The 20531-nt window shown below is 40.1% G+C and overlaps 2 protein-coding genes across 5 annotated transcripts in view; one reads left to right on the forward strand and one right to left on the reverse strand.

The window, feature by feature from the left end:
- The window catches only part of bud23 (BUD23 rRNA methyltransferase and ribosome maturation factor), a 15325-nt gene extending 13276 nt beyond the window's left edge, over positions 1–2049 (reverse strand). The window contains exon 1 of the mRNA NM_001082879.1: positions 1895–2049. Coding sequence (NP_001076348.1) covers positions 1895–1942 — 48 coding nt within the window. The 5' untranslated portion in view covers positions 1943–2049. The remainder of the gene's footprint in view (positions 1–1894) is intronic.
- A 1509-nt stretch (positions 2050–3558) lies between these two features.
- The window catches only part of cul3b (cullin 3b), a 28114-nt gene continuing 11141 nt past the window's right edge, over positions 3559–20531 (forward strand). For 2 of the 4 annotated variants that reach the window (XR_015508779.1, XR_015508780.1), the window contains exons 1-10: positions 3559–3794; positions 7048–7245; positions 7823–7936; positions 10980–11140; positions 11336–11450; positions 12629–12857; positions 14707–14852; positions 15558–15734; positions 18964–19134; positions 19217–19324. Coding sequence is in view for 1 of the 4 variants with exons in the window: in NM_001190485.1 (NP_001177414.1) it covers positions 3732–3794; positions 7048–7245; positions 7823–7936; positions 10980–11140; positions 11336–11450; positions 12629–12857; positions 14707–14852; positions 15558–15734; positions 18964–19134; positions 19217–19324 (1482 nt within the window). In the remaining 3 variants the exon portion in view is untranslated. Of the gene's footprint in view, positions 3795–7047; positions 7246–7822; positions 7937–10979; positions 11141–11335; positions 11451–12628; positions 12858–14706; positions 14853–15557; positions 15735–18963; positions 19135–19216; positions 20497–20531 lie in introns of all 4 variants that reach the window. The other 2 variants (XR_015508781.1, NM_001190485.1) reach the window with 2 other exon arrangements.

The following is a 20531-nucleotide window of genomic DNA, read 5'->3' on the forward strand; positions in this document are numbered from 1 at the left end:
CAAAAATGATGCTAAATTGATGGCGTAACTGCAGCTGTATCCTATTTAGGCTACACAAAACAGAAACGTGATTAAAATACATAAAACCATATATGTACAAGTCGGGATTCGAACCGTAAACATCATGCACAGCATAGAAACACGCACAGTCCTCTAGGCCATAAGAGACAGAGTTTTTTCTTGACCTTGTCAGCCAAATGCAGACCCGCCAGGTCTCGAAACGTTTCTAAGCTGATCGATGCTTTGAAACGCTTTAGTCACGTGACTAGGTGTTTCGAAACACTTGAGTCACGTGACTTGGGTGCTTCGGATCATGCTTCGGTGCAGTGTTTCGAAACACTTGCGCTTCGGGATCTCGACATTGTGTCAAAACGTCAGTTTCACGTCAGCCATCCCTAGCAAGCCTAAGCTGAACAACTGTGATCTCCGATCCCTCAGGGGGCGCTGCATCAAGAATCCTCATTCATAAGCCAGATCACCACATGGGCTCAGGAATACTGCAGTAAACCTTTGTCAAATACCACAATACAGAGTTACATCCACAAATGACAGTGAAAACTCTACTGTGCCAAAAGGAAGCCCTATGTTAACAGTGTCCAAAAGCGCTGTTGACTGCTCTGGGAGGCATCTGGATGGACCATCACACAGCGGAAACGTGCACTGTGGTCAGATAAATCAGTATTTCAGGTATTTTTGGGGAGAAATGGATGCTGTGTACTCCGGACCAAAGATGAAAGGTATGGGGTTGTGTCAGTGCCCTTGGCAAAGGTAATTTGCACTTCTTTGATGCACCATTAATGCTGAAAAGATATTTTGGAGCACAATTTGCTGCCCTCCTTTCCAGGCATATTCCAACAAGACAGTGCATAAGCACATTCTGCACACATTACAAAGTCCTGGCTGTGGAGGAAGAGGATACAGGTAATTGACTGGCCTGCCTGCAGTCCCGACCTGTCTCCAATAGAGAATGTGTGGCGCATTTTGAAGTCCAAAATGCAACAACGAAGACCCCATACTGTTGCCCACCTTAAGACTTGTTTGCAGGTAAACTGGGACAAAATTACAGCAGAAACACTTCATCACTTGCTGTCTTTTAATCTTTTAAGTGTTGTGAATAGGAACGACAGCATTACAAGGTGGTAAATGCTTTAACGCTACAACTGTTTTCGATATGTGTTGCAAGAATCAAAATCGTAATACGTGTTTCTTTTGTAAAAAAAAACAACAGAAAAAATAAACAATAAATCAGAGAAACACATAAAGTAATTTTAGAAATCACTACTTTCTATTCTATTTGTAGTTTCCATACCTTTTTCTTTCTCTAAAATTGGGGTTGTATATATTGTAATATTTTCTATAATATTGTATAGAGGTAAAGTTGGTTTTATATTCGCACATTCGTTTATAGCAGTCTCTATATTGGTTACCATGTTACATTAAATATTCGATCGGAATTAGCATGCAAGTATGACTTCTAAACAACATTAACACTATCTAATTCACTGTGAACAATGTTGTACTTTGATATTCATTTGCTGCTTATATGATTTCCCTATTTACAATTTGCAAAGAATACTTTTCTGAAATTATATTATTAAGGAGAATGTCTGAATAACCGAATATAAAACCAACTTTACCTCTATTAATATTATAATCTATTATTATGTGGGCAACATGACACACTTTAACTTTACTATAGTATGTTTTCAATACACTGCTGTACTTACTGTAAATAACTGTACTGTTTTCTCATGAGGGATAACTATATAATAAAAATAGTACAGTATTATAGCAAGGCATTTCTCGTGTGTTACGTTGAACACCATCATGTTTTAATAGCCTCATTTTTACACATAAGCACATAAGTTAGAGTAAGAATATTCCGTCCACTCACCACCTCCGGAGGTGCCATGTGTTCGGGTCTGCGGCAGCTTGAAGACATGATGATGATTGTGACTGAAAACTTGTGACTATGATTTATTAGAGATCACAACACCACTGAAAAAAATATACACAGACTGCTAATAACACATGGGCAGGGGAACGTGGCCAGCAGGGATGACGTCATTCACAGGCGACGGACTGAACGCATCGGTGGTAAAGTCCAGAAGAGATACAGCTGGGGATTTTTTTTTGTGACACTGTGTACATCAATAATTAATATTTATACATTACAGTAGATGTTACAGGCTTAGATGTTAATAAAATACAATTTATTGTATAATTGAATCAACAATAAGAGTAATACTTAATACAATTACTGTTTTTTTCCATGTGATGGCTGGGTTGGGGCAGGGGTAGACCTAAATAAAAACAAATTAATGTGTAATATAATACATCTTATGAATAAACCTCTGTATAATTACGTTTTTTTATATTAATGATTGAATAAGGATTAATAAAACTTTACATAAGCATGCATAAAATCTCAATATTTCAGTGTTATAAAGGTGTCATGACATTCTTATGTTACTCTTGAAAATAGTTTTTTTTTTTTTTGACTGGGACAATAAAATATTTTTAAGCAACTGAATTAAATGTAATGTGTCGATTTACTCACTGGCCACTTTATTAGGTACACCTACTAGTACAGGGTTGGACCCCCTTTTGCCTTCGCTGCTCTATTGGATTGACATCTGGTGACTGTGAAGGCCATTTGAGTACAGTGAACTCATTGTCAGGTTCAAGAAACCAGTCTGAGATGATTGAGCTTTATGACATGGTGTGTTCTCCTGCTAGAAGTAGCCATCAGAAGATGGAGACACTGTGCTCATAAAGGGATGGACATGGTCAGCAGCAATACTCAGGTAGGCTGTGGTGTTGACACAATCCTTAATTGGTACTAATGGACCCAAAGTGTGCCAAGAAAATATCCCCCACACCGTTACACCAGCAGCAGCAGCCTGAACCATTGATTCAAGGGAGGATGGATCCATGCTTTCATGTTGTTGATGCCAAATTCTGACCGACCATCCGAATGTGTCAGCAGAAATGGAGACTCATCAGAGCAGCAACGTTTCTCCAATCTTCTATTGTCCAGTTTTGGTGAGTCTGTGTGAATTGTAGCCTCAGTTTCCTGTTCTTAGCTGACAGGAGCGGCACCCGGTGTGCTCTTCTGCTGCTGTAGCCCATCCGCCTCAAGGTTGGACGTGTTGTGTGTTCAGAGATGCTCAGACTCTCTCGCAGACCTCACTTGTAACGAGTGCTTATTTGAGTTACTGTTGCCTTTCTATTATATATATATATATATATATATATATATATATATATATATATATATATATATATATATATATATATATACAAAGTGGAATTTAAGTATATTAAAAATCTATTAATACACTGTAAGTAACGATGGGTTCCACACAATTCTTTAATGCTGTCCCAACACAAATTAATTAGGTTGTCCCCCCAAAAAACACTTAAGAATTGTGTTGTTTCAGTTCATTTTACATAAGTAGTTGGAACAAGCAGAAAAATCCATTATTTTGCGTATGAAAGATCTCGCGTGAGTTCCCTGTGAGTGCCGAGAATCTGCGAGAGCTGCTGGTCCGCCATCTCTTGGAGTCCGAAAGGAGCACTACGAGAAACGCTTGTCAACAAGTCCGAAGAGAGTGAACCATAAAGCGGGTCAAGCGGAGGCTCAGAGCGGCCTCATTATATGTGCTCCCCGTCTTTTGTCAGAGAAGACTTTCATGTGAAAGGGGACAACGGCGGGGAATAAGCCAGACATGTCAAATCTCAGCAAAGGGGGCACTAAAAAAGACACCAAGATGAGGATACGAGCCTTTCCTGTGAGTATGTGCTCTCCGAGCCGGCGTGACAGTCACTCGAGCTCCGGGGATTCAGCCGGACATGCAGGCCTCTGTGTTTAAATCCCTTTACACTGCTTTAGTGTCGTCCCAAAAACTCTCAAATAATATTGAGGTGTAGTTGGGTTTTATATTCGCACATTCATTACCTGACAACTCATGACACAGGCCCCACATTGTTTACCACGCTACTTTTCATATTCGGTCTGAAATCGCATGTAGGTATGACTTGAAAACAACATTAGCACTATTTAACTGAATGTAAACAATGTTGTACTTTAATAGTCATTGGCTGATAATATGATTTTCACATTAAGCACATTACATTATGAAGTAGAAAGTCTGAATGTGTGACTATAAAACCAACTTTACTCTAATACAACCATCATGAGAGAAGTGTCAGCATATTGACCAGCTTTAGAACTTGCGTTGCTTAAGTGCAGTTTACTACAGAGGAACAAGCCTGTTAATTTAGCTGGCTGATATTTTTAATAGTAGCAGATGAGCATAAATAAATGCGTAATGATGGTCTAAATATACACGGGGCCTTGGTGAACATATGTTACAACTAGCTGCTAATTAATTAAGTACGATAAGATATTGCAGATGGTGATATATGTGGGAGGTTTATTTGTCTCTTGGGGTAAAGTGGGTTTTATATTCAGTCTTTCTCCCTAATATAATTTTATAAAAGTGCCAATAATATTATCAGTCAATGACTATCAAAGCACAACATTGTGCACAGTCATTTTAATAGTGCTGATGTTGTTTTTAAGTCATACTTGCTACGATTTTAGACAGAATATTCAAAGTAATGTGATAAACAATAGTCACAAGTTGTCACTTTGTTAAAAAATGAAAGAGTGTGCGAATATGAATCCAATTTTACCTCAAATATTTGTCTGCGTTTACTTTTTGCATCATGTGTTGTACTGTGTGTATTATTGCCTCACACATGGTCAACGCAAATTAAAGGATGGCGTGACACGTTTTTAGTTAATATTTACTAAATGATGCATTTTTGATTTGGGTATGTACACCGTTTCCCATATCTAGATCAACTAAATATGAACTGAGGTAAAGTTGGTTTTACATTCGCACATTTTATTCATTTTTTTTAAACAAGGTGACAACTTGACAGTCACTGTATTGTTTATCATGCTACTTTGAATATTGGGTCTGAAATCGCATGCAAGTCCAGGGTTCAACGCTGAGGATTTTTTCTACTGATCCGACCGGGCCAGTGGTTTAGATTTTTACTTGCCCTGCTAAAATTTTTACTGGCCCCACTAAAAAAGAAAAAATAGAAGTTAATAGCTTTTTTTAGCCACATATAATAAATAATATGTCAAAAATAACGTCTGTGAGTCTAGCATTTTAATACTTAAAAAAGTTAATAAATGTTTCATGAGCAAAATTGTGAGCAAAAAAGTGTTATGCAAACAAAAAGAGCATTATGGAAAATGTGGAGGGGTTTCATTGCAGAAATTTTTTAACAAAAGGTGGCTGACTTGCCAAGCTGACGGCAAACTGTGCAAAACATCATTTCATTTATTTGTCATGTTGTTCCCACGTAAATGTCTGCTTCCAAGACGTCAGGAACATGACATTTTCTTTTAGCCTTATAATGTGATGTTGTCGCCATGTTGCCGTTTCTTCACTGTACTGATTGTCACCAGGTTATGGGGAAAAACAGCATGCTCAAAACACCAAGAGGAACCGAAAAGCAATATAGTATCTACGTCATCACAGAGAAGATAGCATTTAAAGACTTAAAAGCACAAACTTAAAATGCACGCAATTGACAAAAAGTCACAGGCAAATTAAACTTTAGTGACAAAGCAGCACTGTCCTAATCGGGCCAGTAATGATCCTGCCTACTGTCCCAAGTGTCTCTCACGCTGGCCACCGGGCAGTCCTTATTGTTGAGCCCTGAAGTCTGACTTGAAAACAACATTAGCACTATTTAATTGACTGTAAACAATGTTGTATTTTAATAGTCGTTGGCTGCTAATATGATTTCACTGTTTGGAATTGGCGAAGAATACTTTTCTGAAATTATATTAGGGAGAAAGTCTGAATGTGCGAATATGAAACCAACTTTAACCTAAATGTATTGGGATTAGTTTTATAAATGTAAGCTGTACACTTACTCTGAGTCAGAGGATGTTTTGTTTCTAAAAGAAAATGTTATGGATCCCTATTTTCCTGATTTAAATCACATCCATCGAGATGCTTGTGCACAAATGCGTGAGGATTGCAGTTTTATAGCTGTATTTAAACTTTGTGACATCAAATCTAGTTTTTAAATGCAAAATAATAGTATATATATATATATATATATATATATATATATATATATATATATATATATAATATTAATTAGTAACTGATTGAAGTAACAGAAATGGTTCGATATTAGTGCTTCACGATATTCACCAGAAAACTGTTAATAGCTCCATTTGGAAATAATTAAGAATTTTATATTGATTGGGAGGATTTTGTACATGAGTGGATTTGCATAAAATGTACTAAACAAATGACAGGAGAGCAACCATACAAATGAAGGAGCTTAACGATGTTCAGGTTTAGGAATTAAAAAATCGGATGTTCACTAAAGCTCTGTAGGCTGTGTAAATTTAATTGTCATTATATATGGCCGCAGCCATATCACTCTGCAGCCCAAGACCGGTTACTCACTGAAGCTAAGCAGGGCTGAGCCTGGTCAGTACCTGGATGGGAGACCACATGGGGATACTAGGTTGCTGTTGGAAGTGGCGTTAGTGAGGCCAGCAGGGGGTGCTCAACCTGTAGTGAGTCCTAATGCCTCAGTATAGTGATACACTATATTGTTAGTGAGCGCTGTCTTTCATATGAGACGTTGTTAAATGGCACTTCTCGGAAAGAGTAGGTGGCCAAATTCCCTCTATCGACCTTTACCGATCATGGCCTTGCAATCATCCCCATCCACTGAATTGGCTGTGTCACTGTCTCCTATAGATGGTGTGTGGTGGAGCACTGGTGCTGTTGCATCATGCAAATAGATGCTGCACACTGTTGGTGGTGTGAAGACACCCCCCCCCCCCTCATGATTGTGAAGCACTTTGGGTGTATGGCCATACACGATAGATGCCCTATAAAAATATATTACATTACAGTATTTTCTGACACACTGTAATGCTTCACTTTTTCTCCTAATGGATTACGCTTTTGGTTTATCTCCACCCCATCTCAGATGACCATGGACGAAAAGTATGTCAATAACATCTGGGACCTCTTGAAGAACGCCATTCAAGAGATCCAGAGGAAAAACAACAGTGGGCTGAGCTTCGAGGAGCTCTACAGGAACGCCTACACCATGGTCCTGCACAAACACGGAGAGAAGCTCTATACAGGCCTGAGGGAGGTGGTCACAGAACATCTAATCAACAAAGTAAGTGCCTTAAACGTACATCTTCTGCCATGAGGATGCTGGTGTCAATTATGGAAGCATTTCATTTCAATAGTTTGCATATCACCTCTGAGCACCAGATGATTCGGTACATGCACTTGCTTTTTGTAACTGCACAACGCTAAACCCCCAACCTGGAGGACCAGGACATACACACATACACTTCAGACAATTTAGCGTACAAAAATTCACCTAAAGCGCATGACTTTAGACTGTGGGGGAAGCTGGGAGGAAACCCACGTCAACACAGGGAAAATGCAGCAAGCAGAGAAATGCCAAGTGACCCAGCCAGGGCTCGAACCAGCAACCTTCTTACTGTGACTTGACAGCGCTACCCACTGTGTCACCCAAAATGAAAATATTTACTGCACCAATTTTTTTTTTATACCTGTTTATATCAGAATGAATTAACATCTATTATTAAATGAACATTAATTCTGGTGTAAACAGCTGTAAAAATGGTGTCGTGTAATATTAGATGGAGTTGGTTACTTCTCGCTAGCTTGAATTTCAAGAATTCTTGATTGTTCTTCACTCATGTCGGCTTTTCTGTCCAAAGGTACGTGAGGATGTGTTAAACTCCCTGAATAACAACTTCCTACAAACACTAAATCAGGCCTGGAATGACCACCAGACGGCTATGGTGATGATCAGAGACATCCTGATGTACATGGTGGGTCTTTTGTTTTTCTGTCATAATACTTCTTTTTTTTTTTTTTACTGGCAGTATTTTACATGGCTTGAAAGGTTTCAGTTCTTTGGTTATTCTGGGAAGATGCGCTTGTAATTATATTTATGTTAGATTTTTATTTGGGCAGACTTTAAAGGAAATGTTTTTAATTACATTTTTATCAAGAATAAACCGTAAAAAACTCGTTTTAGATTTATATCTTGTATATAATTTATTGCAGTTGATGTCTTTTTGTTATTTATTTTTTATTATCATAGAAAGTGATATTTATAACAATATCTTTAATTTAATTAGTTTTTGCCACGAATTGTGAATATGAGAAGCTGATATGGCAATAAATTTAAAACGCACTCTCTCTCTTTTTTTCTTATATACAGGGCTCGAAATGAACCTTTTTGCTTGGTAGCACTGGTGCTCCTAACTTTAAAAATTTAGGCTCATCAGCCAAAATTGAGGTCATACCCACCAATTATAAGCACCGTTACTACAAGTGTTATACAATTATATTTATTGCATTTGAAATCAACAGTAACAAGAAAAATATATATATATGCAAGCAAGCGTGAGAAAAAAATATGTCTCAACGAAATCCCGTTATCACAAGAAAATAGATTTTTATAACAACCAAAAGATACACGGAGCGCTCACCGGCCCTGCACGCACTGCTTGACATGAATGAATCTGTTAACGGTATAACTGTGCTGTTCTCACGGGTGCTGTCTGATATTGCACTGATGCTTTTGACATGTACTGTTCCTTATTATATGCATACGTCATGTTAATAGCATTACCGGTCTTTTCATAAGTAGCGATGTTAGTTTAGTCAGTGTAAGCCCGTTTGCGATGGTGTACGTGGTGTTTAATTTGACCTATAGCTGCCACTTGCACGGCGGACAGCATCTGGCGATTATATGAAGGATTAAACAGAAGCTCTCGTGCTAGATGTGGCAAACAGTTACCCGAAAATTCCATCCCACAGACTTTTCATAGCGGACTTGAAGCCACTGGAAGTCTTATCCACTCTTGGAAAAGTGTAGATGGTGGATTAACATTCAGCACATGATCACTAGTACGATGTGTCATTATTTGTAACTTTAGATGTCATGGTTTCTAAAACAAAATCTGTCAGTGTTATCTTCATTCTCATCTTCAGCGCTTTACAGTTTTTCACGGTAGCAGCTCTCTCTGTCATCGCAAGCACGAAGGCATTGACTGAGTGATTGACAGCTGATATTTCAGTGCTAGAGCAGTTGTGGGCCAATAAGAAGAGCGCGAAGGCGGGGCAAGCATTACGGACTTGGCTTTGTTTACTGCAGCAAGTTGACATGACAACTGTTTTAAACCATTCCCGAGCGCTGCGTTTCGTGTTTCAAGTGCAGAGATGCATTCTGCGTGCATGTCTCCCGAATCCGCGCATGTGGTGAACATTTTGCAGTAAAAACTGGTAGCACACAGCAATTTTTTGCACTTGCAGAAATGCTCCCAACAACATTTTGAAGTCGCATAGGTAAAATTTCGGGCGCATATGCGACCATAATCGTCGCAATTTCGAGCCCTGTATATAATTATAAAAAAAATCGAAAATTGAATTAAACAGTATTAAAGCAGTAGTTAACCAAAAAAATAATAATAATTTTCCCATTGTCATACGGCTTTAGAATGTTTTTATTTTTTATTTTTTGATATGCAAACAATATTTTTTTAAAAAGCAATCAAACAGAGTGGATCAAAACACTAAAAAGTGTTCTTTTGTATGTCTGACATATTTGACCCTATCATACACCCGGCGCATTTGTGCCATTTTGTGGACTCATGGGGATTTCGGTCTAGAAAAGAGGTGTGTTAAGGTGCATTGTTGACACGTTGCTATTTTGAGGAACTAAAATAGACTGAGAGCTGAGAGCAGGTCACCGCCTCCATGCTTCCTTCATCTCGAGGGCTTTTTCAGTTTATTCATGACAGTCTGCATTAATATAATGTTATTATTATTAGTATTATTTATTATAGGCAGATTTATATTTGTTTTATTAAGAACAATCTTAGATTTGTCCACCTGTCAGGTTTTTGGACCATATAGGGCATAAGAACTGGACGTGTGTTTGGATATAACTCTGTTTTTTGAGCACACTTCGTTATTATTGTTCATGTATTCGTTTGCTCGAAATTAGAACTGAATTTAGAAATAGTTTTGACACAAATCTTTGTGATTAACAAAGGAAATTAAATATGTGGGCTAATGGATGTCTGTGCTTACAACACGTTTCCTTAACCACGAAAGAGAGAAAGTGAAAGTAAAGAGGCTGAATGGAGGAGGCTCGTTCTTTATCCTCGCGCTGCAGATGCTCTGTTGAACTGTTTTCTCGCTAGTGAAGCGTTCAGTTTTTCCACTTACAAAGTTGCCATGTAAATAGCAAATGCACCATGGCGCGACACAACGAGCTCTAAAAGGGAATGAGAGATGAGACTCTGATTGGTTTATTCTCAAAACACACTCATAACTCCATAAGAGAATATGCACAACCCTGTTGACCGTGTGCCGGGCGCAGAGCAGATTTTTCCATCCCTAAAATAGCAAAAGTGGATTCGGACACACCCTTAATGCTTTTGCACCATGTGCTTTAGATTTTGCACCTAGATCGTTAAAATACAGCCCATTGATGTAGCCCAGTGTTTCTCAACCACAGTCCTGAAGGATCACCAACACTGCATGTTTTGGATGTTTCCATTGCTTGTTACACCCATCACAGGTCTTTCAGTCTCTGCTAATGAGCTGATGATTTGTATCAGGTGTGTTTGGATAAGGAACATGGAGAATGTGCAGAGCTTATGTATTAGGGCTGTCAAAAAATTTAATTGTTTTGTCTTAATAATCGCACAGTGTTTTGATTTTGTTTATAATTTAAGGTTATGGAGACTATTCAGCGTATCAGGCAAATTCTACTTGGTTTACAGTTGGCTTCATTTACGTTAAGTTCAGTTTAATAATACTGAACTCTTTTTCTTTCCCTCTTCTGTCTTTGTATAGGACCGTGTGTATGTTCAGCAGAATAATGTGGAGAACGTGTATAATCTGGGTCTCATCATCTTCAGAGATCAGGTGGTTCGATACGGGTGCATTCGGGACCATCTAAGACAGACTTTACTAGATATGATTGCCCGCGAGAGAAAAGGAGAGGTGGTGGATAGGTGAGTTTATTCATGTTTAACCCTTGTGGGCTGTTGGGAATGTTTTCATCCACTCTGGGTGTGATTTTTGGGTCTTAATTTTTAACATCTCAGCTCTCAGAACTACATGGAGTAAACAAAAACAAAACATAGTAAGTGTATTTCTGCAAACACACAAAAGTAGATTATATATTTAATGTTCTGTGTTTTTTTCAGGGGCGCCATCCGTAATGCTTGTCAAATGCTAATGATCTTGGGTTTGGAAGGACGTTCTGTGTATGAAGAGGACTTTGAAGCACCGTTTTTAGAAATGTCTGCTGAATTCTTTCAGGTTTGTGCAGATTCATTCATTTTCTGCCGCGTTTCCAGGACCGGGTCGTGGGGGCAGCAGTCTTATGAGAGAACCCTAGACTTCCCTCTCCCCAGACACTTCCTCCTGATGCTGAGGTTTTCCTAGGCCAGCCAGAGACATAGTCCCTCCAGCGTGTCCAGGGTCTTCCCTGAGGCCTCCTGCCGGTGGGACATGCCTGGAACACCTCCGTAGGTAGGCATCCAGGAGGCATCCGAAACAGATGCCTGCGCCACATCAGCTGACTTCTCTCGATGTGCAGGAGCAGTGGCTCTACTCCGAGCTCCTCCTGGGTGTCAGAGCTCCTCACACTTTCCATAAGAGTGTGCCGTGCCACCCTGCGAAGGAAACTCATTACATTCTTTTGTATCAGAGATCTTGTCCTTTCGGTCATGACCCAAAGCTCTGGTTTCCCCCATACTCCAAACACATGCGCTATAGGGGAATTGATGACCTAAATTGGCCGTAGTGTATGAGTGTGTGGGTGTGAATGTGAGTGTGTATGAGCGTTTCCCAGTACTTGGTTGTTGCTGGAAGGGCATCCGCTACGTAAAACATGTGCCAGAATAGTTAGAGGTGATAAATAAGTGACTAAGCTGGAGGAAAATAAATGAATGAATGAATGAACGAATGAATGAATGAACAAATGAATGAATGAATGAACGAATGAATGAACGATTGAATAAATAAATGAATGAATGAATGAATGAATGAATGAACGAACGAATGAATGAATGAATGAATGAATGAATGAGCTAATGAATGAATGAATTAACTAATGAACGAATGAATGAACGAATGAATGAATGAATTGATGAATGAATGAATGAACTTATGAATGAATGAACTTATGAATGAATGAATGAACTAATGAATGAACGAATGAACTAATGAATGAACTAATGAATGAACGAACAAACGAATGAATGAATGAATGAACGAATGAAAGAACGAATGAACTAATGAATGAATGAACGAACGAATGAAAGACTGAATGAATGAACGAACGAACGAACGAATGAATGAACGAACGAAACAAAGGGTAACCCCACCGACACACTAAAACTGTAAGGATAAATACCTGTCTTCATTTTTTTGTCTTATTTTTGCAGCACTTTCTTTTGTGGTTTAATTCTTTTACATATATTTTTTTCCCTCAGATGGAAAGCCAAAAGTTTTTAGCTGAGAACAGTGCGAGTGTGTACATAAAGAAGGTGGAGGCGCGGATAAACGAGGAGATTGAGCGGGTTATACACTGCCTGGATAAATCGACAGAGGAGCCCATAGTGAAGGTGGTGGAGCGAGAGCTGATCTCCAAACACATGAAGACCATTGTGGAGATGGAGAACTCCGGGCTGGTGCACATGCTCAAGAATGGAAAGACTGAAGGTGCGCTCTTCAAATCTCGCACTCTTTTAATATTGCATTTGTTGGTCACACTTTATTTTAAGTAACAATTCTCCCTGTTAATATACCATTCACTAATTCACCGATTATTAATGGGTATTAAGGTAGTAGTTGGGTTTAGGTATTGGGTTCGATTACAGATATAAAATAACATCATGTATGCATCGACGTATAGCTGCACCGAGGTGCTCACGGCGACCGGGGTTCGATTCTGATCCTTCTCCTATCTCTGTTCCCCATACTTTCCTGTCTTTACATCTTCACTGTCCTATGACAACAGCGGTGAAAACCAGTAAAACAAATAATTATTAAAAATAAATAAATAACAGCAGCTCTTCTTTCTTGTGCAGATCAAGGAAGCATCATTAGGCTGGCTTAATTTATTTAGGCTCGCCGTGAGCACCTCGGTGCTATATGTCGATGCATACATGATGTTATTTCTCCGCCTTTCTCCTCCTAGACTCAGGTTGCTATATCTTTTCCGACTGATCCGACTTTCGGTTTTCGGAAAAAACGTCCCGGGACCGTCGGAAAAATCCCATTGACTTAACATTGGACCAAACTTTGTGAGCTCATAACTCTGCATCAGACTTTCACACAGACATCTAACTGGGCTCATTTAACTCAGACTACCTAACTGCCAATAACTGATGAGCTTTTAACTTTCTGGCCACGCCCTAGCAACCGCTTTTGGGACCCTAGAAACTGTCCCTCAGACTTCCACTGCAAAAGACCATCATTGACTTTACATTGGATCAAACTTTGTGAGCTCATAACTCTGCATCAGACTGTTCTACAGACTAATGGCTGAGCTCATTTAACTCAGTCTAGCCAGCAGCCAATCACTGATGGCCTTTTAACTTTCTAGCCACTCCCTAACAACCAGATACCGCACCCTAGCAACTGTCCCATAGACTGCCATTATAGAGGCCCATGCTGCAGTGTTATAGAGACATGGGGGTTGTTTTTAACTGTTCATACTGGCAAGAAGCTTTGATACATCATCAGTTTAAGCTGTCAATCAACTCCATAGCAACAAAACAGACTAACCTAGCAACGATTTAACAGCAGTTGTATCTCAGCATCAGAACATCGTAGAGAAGTGGGGGTTGGATTGTATGACTCATGCTAGCGCACCATACATCCTGTATGGTTCACATGCTAGCAATGACTAGCAACATGCTAATAATGATTAGCTAAGTACTTTAACATGCTAGAAATGCTTACTGAACATTAAGGAAAATCTATAGAACACTGCTCTATCTATCTCTCCGTTCTATCTATGTATCTATGTATCTATCTATCTATCTATCTATCTATCTATCTATCTATCTATCTATCTATCTATCTATCTATCTATCTATCTATCTATCTATCTATCTATCTATCTATCTACCTACCTATCTACCTACCTACCTAGCTACCTACCTAGCTACCTACCAACCTACCTACCTACCTAGCTATATACCTACCTACCTACCTACCTACCTACAACTATTTAAACTAAAAAAACTATTACCAACATGCTTTCACAAGCCAGCCTCAAAATTTGTCTAGACGAACTTTAATAATCTAGTTATTTCTGCTGTTCTACAAGCGCCACCTATTGGCAGAGCTTGTGTACTGTTTTTGTTATGTGCAGTTTTATGTTGCAGAATTTCACAAGTTAAAGTCAAATGTTAAAGTTTTTACTTCATATTTTGAAGTTCAAACTGCTCATGCTATTATATGTACCATCATGTTTAACATGCCTTGGATTTGAAATTACTGAATATTCCAACAGAAAGAAATTGATTTTGTGTGTTTGTGTGTTTATTTTGTGTGCACGCAGATCTGGCTTGCATGTACAAGTTATTCAGCAGGGTGCCGAACGGCCTGAAGACCATGTGCGAGTGTATGAGCTCGTATCTGAGGGAGCAGGGCAAAGCTCTGGTGTCTGAGGAAGGAGAAGGCAAGAACCCAGTCGACTACATCCAGGTACCTACACAAGAAATCCAACCATACACAACTCACAGAACATGAGCGTTGGGAAATCAGGGCTTGCTGTGCCCTTAGGACGCTGCTGGTTATTAATTATAATTAATTAATTTAGAGAAATATACAGCTCTTAAAAAGTCTAAAATGCTGTTTAACAAGGTATTACATTTTGTATAAGCCTTGATTATACAATATGTATAATTGTATGCTGAAGTCTGTCGGAATTTGTGTATATTTGCATGTTAGTAGTAGAAGGAGAAGATTAGATTCAGATTGAAATAGCCCCTTTCAGGCTTTGATCCAATTTGTGCCATTTTGGTGACTGTAGCTTTAAATGCAAATGACATTGTGCTCTTTCCAGAAGAGGGCGGAGCTACAGATGCCCTTGTGTCAGCATAGTGGCAGATTCAAAACTATAATGGCTGCTTCTTACTTAGGGCTGTTTATTATAATGAGGGAGAGATGGGCACTAGTGGGCGGGGCTTTCCCCTCTGATGACACGTAAAAAGGGAGAATGTCAGTCAAGTCTGATTATAAACAATACAATTCATTTTTATCATTAGATGCTGACTATCTAATGCCACACCAAACCCCTTATAAAAGCTTAATAGGTGTCTTTTAAGCGGTATTGACATTAACTCTGTGATTTCTATATTTACCCTGTGGTCAAAATTCTCTTTAATTTGTGCTTCCTCCGTTCTGTAGGGTCTTCTGGATCTGAAGTCACGGTTTGACCGCTTCCTGCAGGAGTCCTTTAACAATGACCGTTTATTCAAGCAGACGATCGCAGGAGACTTCGAGTACTTCCTGAACCTGAACTCCCGCTCGCCTGAGTATCTCTCTCTCTTCATTGATGATAAGCTGAAGAAAGGAGTGAAAGGAGTGAGTGATTTTTATCTTCAGTATTCTTGGCTTAAAATATTTTGGTACAGCATGAGTGAAAAGTTACTAGGCTTTTATTAAAGGGCACCTATGGTGAAATATCTACTTTTCAAGCTGTTTGGACAGACGTGTGTGTAAGTATAGTATATATACTGTCATACTGGGGTAAAGTAAACACACACAGTCCTTTTTTTCAAATTTAACAACATAAAAACGGTGGACCAATTGGAGCGGTTTTCAGATCGACCGCAACTTTACGTAGGAGTGTGGTCCCCCCGCCCACCAATATTGATTGACAGCTGCGCGCATTAACATGTCTCCGTAGTAACGCATATAATCATATCAACAAGACAGGACGAGCGCAAAGCAACTGGGAATAAAAGGTTTGTTTCAGTTTGCTAGGATCATCAATCATCATCAGACGTGATCAAGAGTGAGTCTTACAAGTTTAACATGTTTTAAAACGTGTGCACGTGTGTAATGAAGTACAGCCATTCACTTCAGATTCACTTCATCAGTGTGTGTGTGTGTGTGTGTGTGTGTGTGTGTGTCTGCACTATGTATGTGTGTGCGTCTACGCTATGTGTGAGTGTGTGTGTGTGTCTGTCTGTCTGCGCTATGTGTGTGTGTGTCTGCGCTATGTGCGCTATATGTGTGTGTGTGTGTGTCTGCGCTATGTGTGTGTGTGTCTACGCTATGTATGTGTGTGTGTCTGCGCAATGTGTCTGCGCTATGTATGTGTGTGTGTGTCTGCACTATGTGTCTGCGCTATGTGTGTGTGTGTGTGTCTGCGCTATGTGTGTGTGTGTCTACGCTATGTATGTGTGTGTGTCTGCGCAATGTGTCTGCGCTATGTATGTGTGTGTGTGTCTGCACTATGTGTCTGCGCTATGTGTGTGTGTGTGTGTCTGCGCTATGTGTGTGTGTGTATGCGCTATGTGTGTGTGTGTCTACGCTATGTATGTGTGTGTGTGTCTGCGCAATGTGTCTGCGCTATGTATGTGTGTGTGTGTCTGCACTATGTGTCTGCGCTATGTGTGTGTGTGTGTGTGTGTGCTCTGTGTGTGCGTGAACCAAGTGTGCCGCAAGCCTGTGTTTGAGTGAAGGTTTCGGCCGTTAGATCGCCCCCTGGGGGCTGGCTGCAGTACAAGTCATAAAGCCCGCCTCCTCCGTGTTAATGAAGGAGACTTGAGCCCAAATAAAAAAAAATATTACACTTGCAATAAAATGTCCCGAAAGATAGTTCTGGTCGATTAAGGCACTGGTTATTGTGCTGAAATAGGTGCAGATCTTCATTTTTGTAAACAGTTTGTTTTTAGCAGTAATTTAATGCTGGGCGTGTCATCGTGATTGACAGTTTCTCAAAGCGCGGCGTCTGAGCTTCGGCAGGAGACTGAAGTAGACTGAAATGTTATTATTCGATTTCTGTGTTATTTTACCATGACAAAATGAGTTCAGCAGTAAACTATAGTTTCTGACATACATGATCTGGTGGAACACTGTTTATTCGCTAAGTTCAGGGCTTTTTTCGGGCTTTATTAGTTTGCTGATACACGCCTAGCCACCCAGATAGCAAAACACAGTTCCGGCTAGATTCTCGCCTGCCGGAGACTTATCTCTTAGAGCTCAGACTGACTAATGTTACCTCTGCTGGACCTACTCCGGATGCCTGGACTCACTGCCCGATTCCAGCCCGAGTCAATCGAGCCAGATGCGGCGGCCGATTATGCGCTGCGGCCTGGAGCTGGCGCGATTGAATATATAAAACCCTCATATTTGTTAACGTTATTACATCCATTTGTGTTGATATGACAGCAAACGCATGCTGTGAAGTTCGGGGGGCGTGGTTGATTTTACATAAAGCGTTTGATTGGAAGCTCGACTCTGCTCATTTTCGCGGCTCCTCCTCTGGCTCCATCAGACAATCCTTCTGCGCATGTCTGGCTCCAATTTCAGCAGTCTTTTGCGACAGTTTGTGCCCGTCAAGCAGGCGTTTTGCCCTCAAGGCGTTCAATGGGAAAAAGGGCTGTCGCGTCGTCCATATTTTTTACAGTCATTGGCGTGAACTCATTGTTGCAACTCCACAAAAAATGCATCAAATACTGATGGTAAAGTTCTTACTGCAGTATTTCTCCCAAACGTTACGTGAGATCTGCTTCCTGAGGCAGCCGAGGGCGTGTTGAGGCATGTTGCTGACAGGCACGTGGGATCGTGGGCGGGGATGACTCGCCTTAAAGGCCCAGTGCAAAAAAACAGCGACAACCTTTTCCCAGCTATAATACAGACACTTCAAACAGCTCTAATAAATACTCTTACAGACACATTCTGGCGACACAAAAGACTTAAATTAAGTCTTAAAAATTAAATATGAAAAAAGGGTATCTCATGTGCCCTTTAAGTCCATATTTGATGTCGAATTTGAATCATATTTGCAGGATTCTTCAGCCTTTCTTTAGCCTTTAAGTGTTTTGTAGTAAGTTCTTTAGCCTTTACTTATTGCCTAGTTACTTTTCAACCACCCTTTATAACTCTGTTTTGATTCAGTGTCACTTAAGACTTTCATAATTGAATGATAAGGAAATGGTTTGGTAACACTTTACTCGAAAGGGTGTACATGGGTGTATATAATCATGACTCAACACATTTCATGGAGGCTTTTGACAACTTTCATTGTGTCATTTGCTCAGTTTTGTCCTTTTTGAATGTAAATATGACACAGTTGCATGTCTTTATGACAACTTGACATTGGGAAGACAACATAAGCATGATTATCAATTATATTTGTTGTCCAAATTTTTTATAACAGCACAACTACTGTGATTTAAGCTGAATTTGTCATTGAAATGTCATTAAATGGTGTTAAATAGTAATAGTAGTCATATAAAATCACTGTTTAAGATCTGATTTTTTTTATATAAGATATAAAGTGGGTCTTTATGGAATGTGTATTTCACACCCCAGTATTTTTTGCGCTATTCTGCTCATCCTGACGGTCTTTCATCTCGTTTTACGATTGAACAACGAAATGAATGCTTAAGTCTGTTTAACTCATTGTGTTTTAATCTTATTTAAGCATCAATGCTGTAAAATAAACCTTATGAAATTGAAAATAGTCTCACAAACTTTTCACCGGAAGTTTATCGGTGGCTGTAAAGCTCTAGCTGTGCATATAGATGGTTGAATTCAGTAATTAAAAAAACTAAAAACCTTTTGTTTATCTCTCCCTCAGCTGACAGAACAGGAGGTGGAGTCGATCCTGGATAAAGCCATGGTGCTGTTCAGGTTTATGCAGGAGAAGGATGTGTTCGAGCGCTACTACAAACAGCATCTGGCCAGAAGACTCCTCACTAACAAGAGCGTCTCTGACGACTCCGAGAAAAACATGATCTCAAAGCTGAAAGTAAGATCTGCTGCTGAATGTACACGAGTGGTGTGCCTGCAATACTCTGCATGTCTTATTTGGTTTGTTTCTCACTCAACAGACAGAATGTGGCTGTCAGTTCACATCGAAACTGGAAGGCATGTTCAGGGACATGAGCATCTCCAACACAACCATGGATGAATTTCGGCAGCACCTCACATCAACAGGGGTGAGTAAGGGTGCTTTCCCACGTAGACGTTTGTTTGGGAACCTGGCACGTTTGCCCTGTTAGCTTGGTTGATTTGGGCATATGTGAAACCCGCAATCATGCTCTGATCCACGGCAAACCAATCGATCTGAGGTCTCGTACACACGGGGATGCTTTTCATTGTTGTTAGCATATTTACAGATGTTTTTACGGATTCAAACCCAAACGATTTTCACTGACGTCGCGCAAAAGACGATACTAAATTACGTCAGATGGCGCTACGCAACTTTACGCTTCTGACACCGGCTTGTAACACAGAAGACAGAAAGTTGACACGCTTTTTGTTATGGATGGTTCAAGCAGCAGCTCTAGTGATGAAGAAATGATTAGTGTTCACCAGAGTAATAAGCAGCTAAACGTTCATATCGCCTCTGGGCATCTTCTTCAATGTGCGCTCGCATTGACAGTTTTGCTCTTGAGCGCCTCCAAGTGCTGTCTACTGTAATTCAGCAGCTCTGTGCACTTGAACAAAAGTGCGATCTGATTGGTGGAGAAGGCTTTGACGCTGCGCGACAACAAAACAAGCATGAGGCGTTTCTTTGAAAATGACGTCTTTTACGCCTGCCGTTTCGTGCGTTGGTGTGCACGATCACATTGCTGCTCTTTATTTAGTCACGAGGCGTTAAACGTCGATGGAAAACATGAGCAAATAGCGTCCTGGCGTGCACAGGCTTTGAGATTGCCTAAACGAGTAGTCTCGCCCAGGGCAGCTTTAGGGTGTATTTGCACTATGCTATCCGAACCGTGCCCAGGCCTGTTTGCCGGATCGTTTGAGAAGTGTGAGTGCGCTGAATCGGGCTCAGGCACTGTTCACTTGGCTGGCCCTGGCCCGGTTGGAAGAGGTGGGCCTGAGCGCGGTTCACTTTACAAAACGCTCCAAAGGCCGAAACTGAAAGCGAGACGTGACTTTAAGGGGCTGTTTCATATGGATTAATTATTCATTCTTACTGTTCAATGAACGCAAACTGCCGTAGTTTATTAAAGACGCAAACCCCTCACTGCACCACAGCTGCACCTTCAGCAGACCTCCTCATTCCTGCAGCACGAGGGCTTTATGATTGTTTATGAGCGGCAAAAGTGGCGGATCTGTTCAGCGAAATATCTGACTGCGTGTCTCCGCATCCCTAAGGACTGTTTGGCGAAATATTTGACTGCATGTCACTGCATA

The sequence above is a fragment of the Danio rerio genome, chromosome 15 (assembly GCF_052040795.2).
Source record: "Danio rerio strain M-AB ecotype USA chromosome 15, GRCz13ab, whole genome shotgun sequence".
In the NCBI taxonomy this organism is placed as follows: Eukaryota; Metazoa; Chordata; class Actinopteri; order Cypriniformes; family Danionidae; genus Danio; species Danio rerio.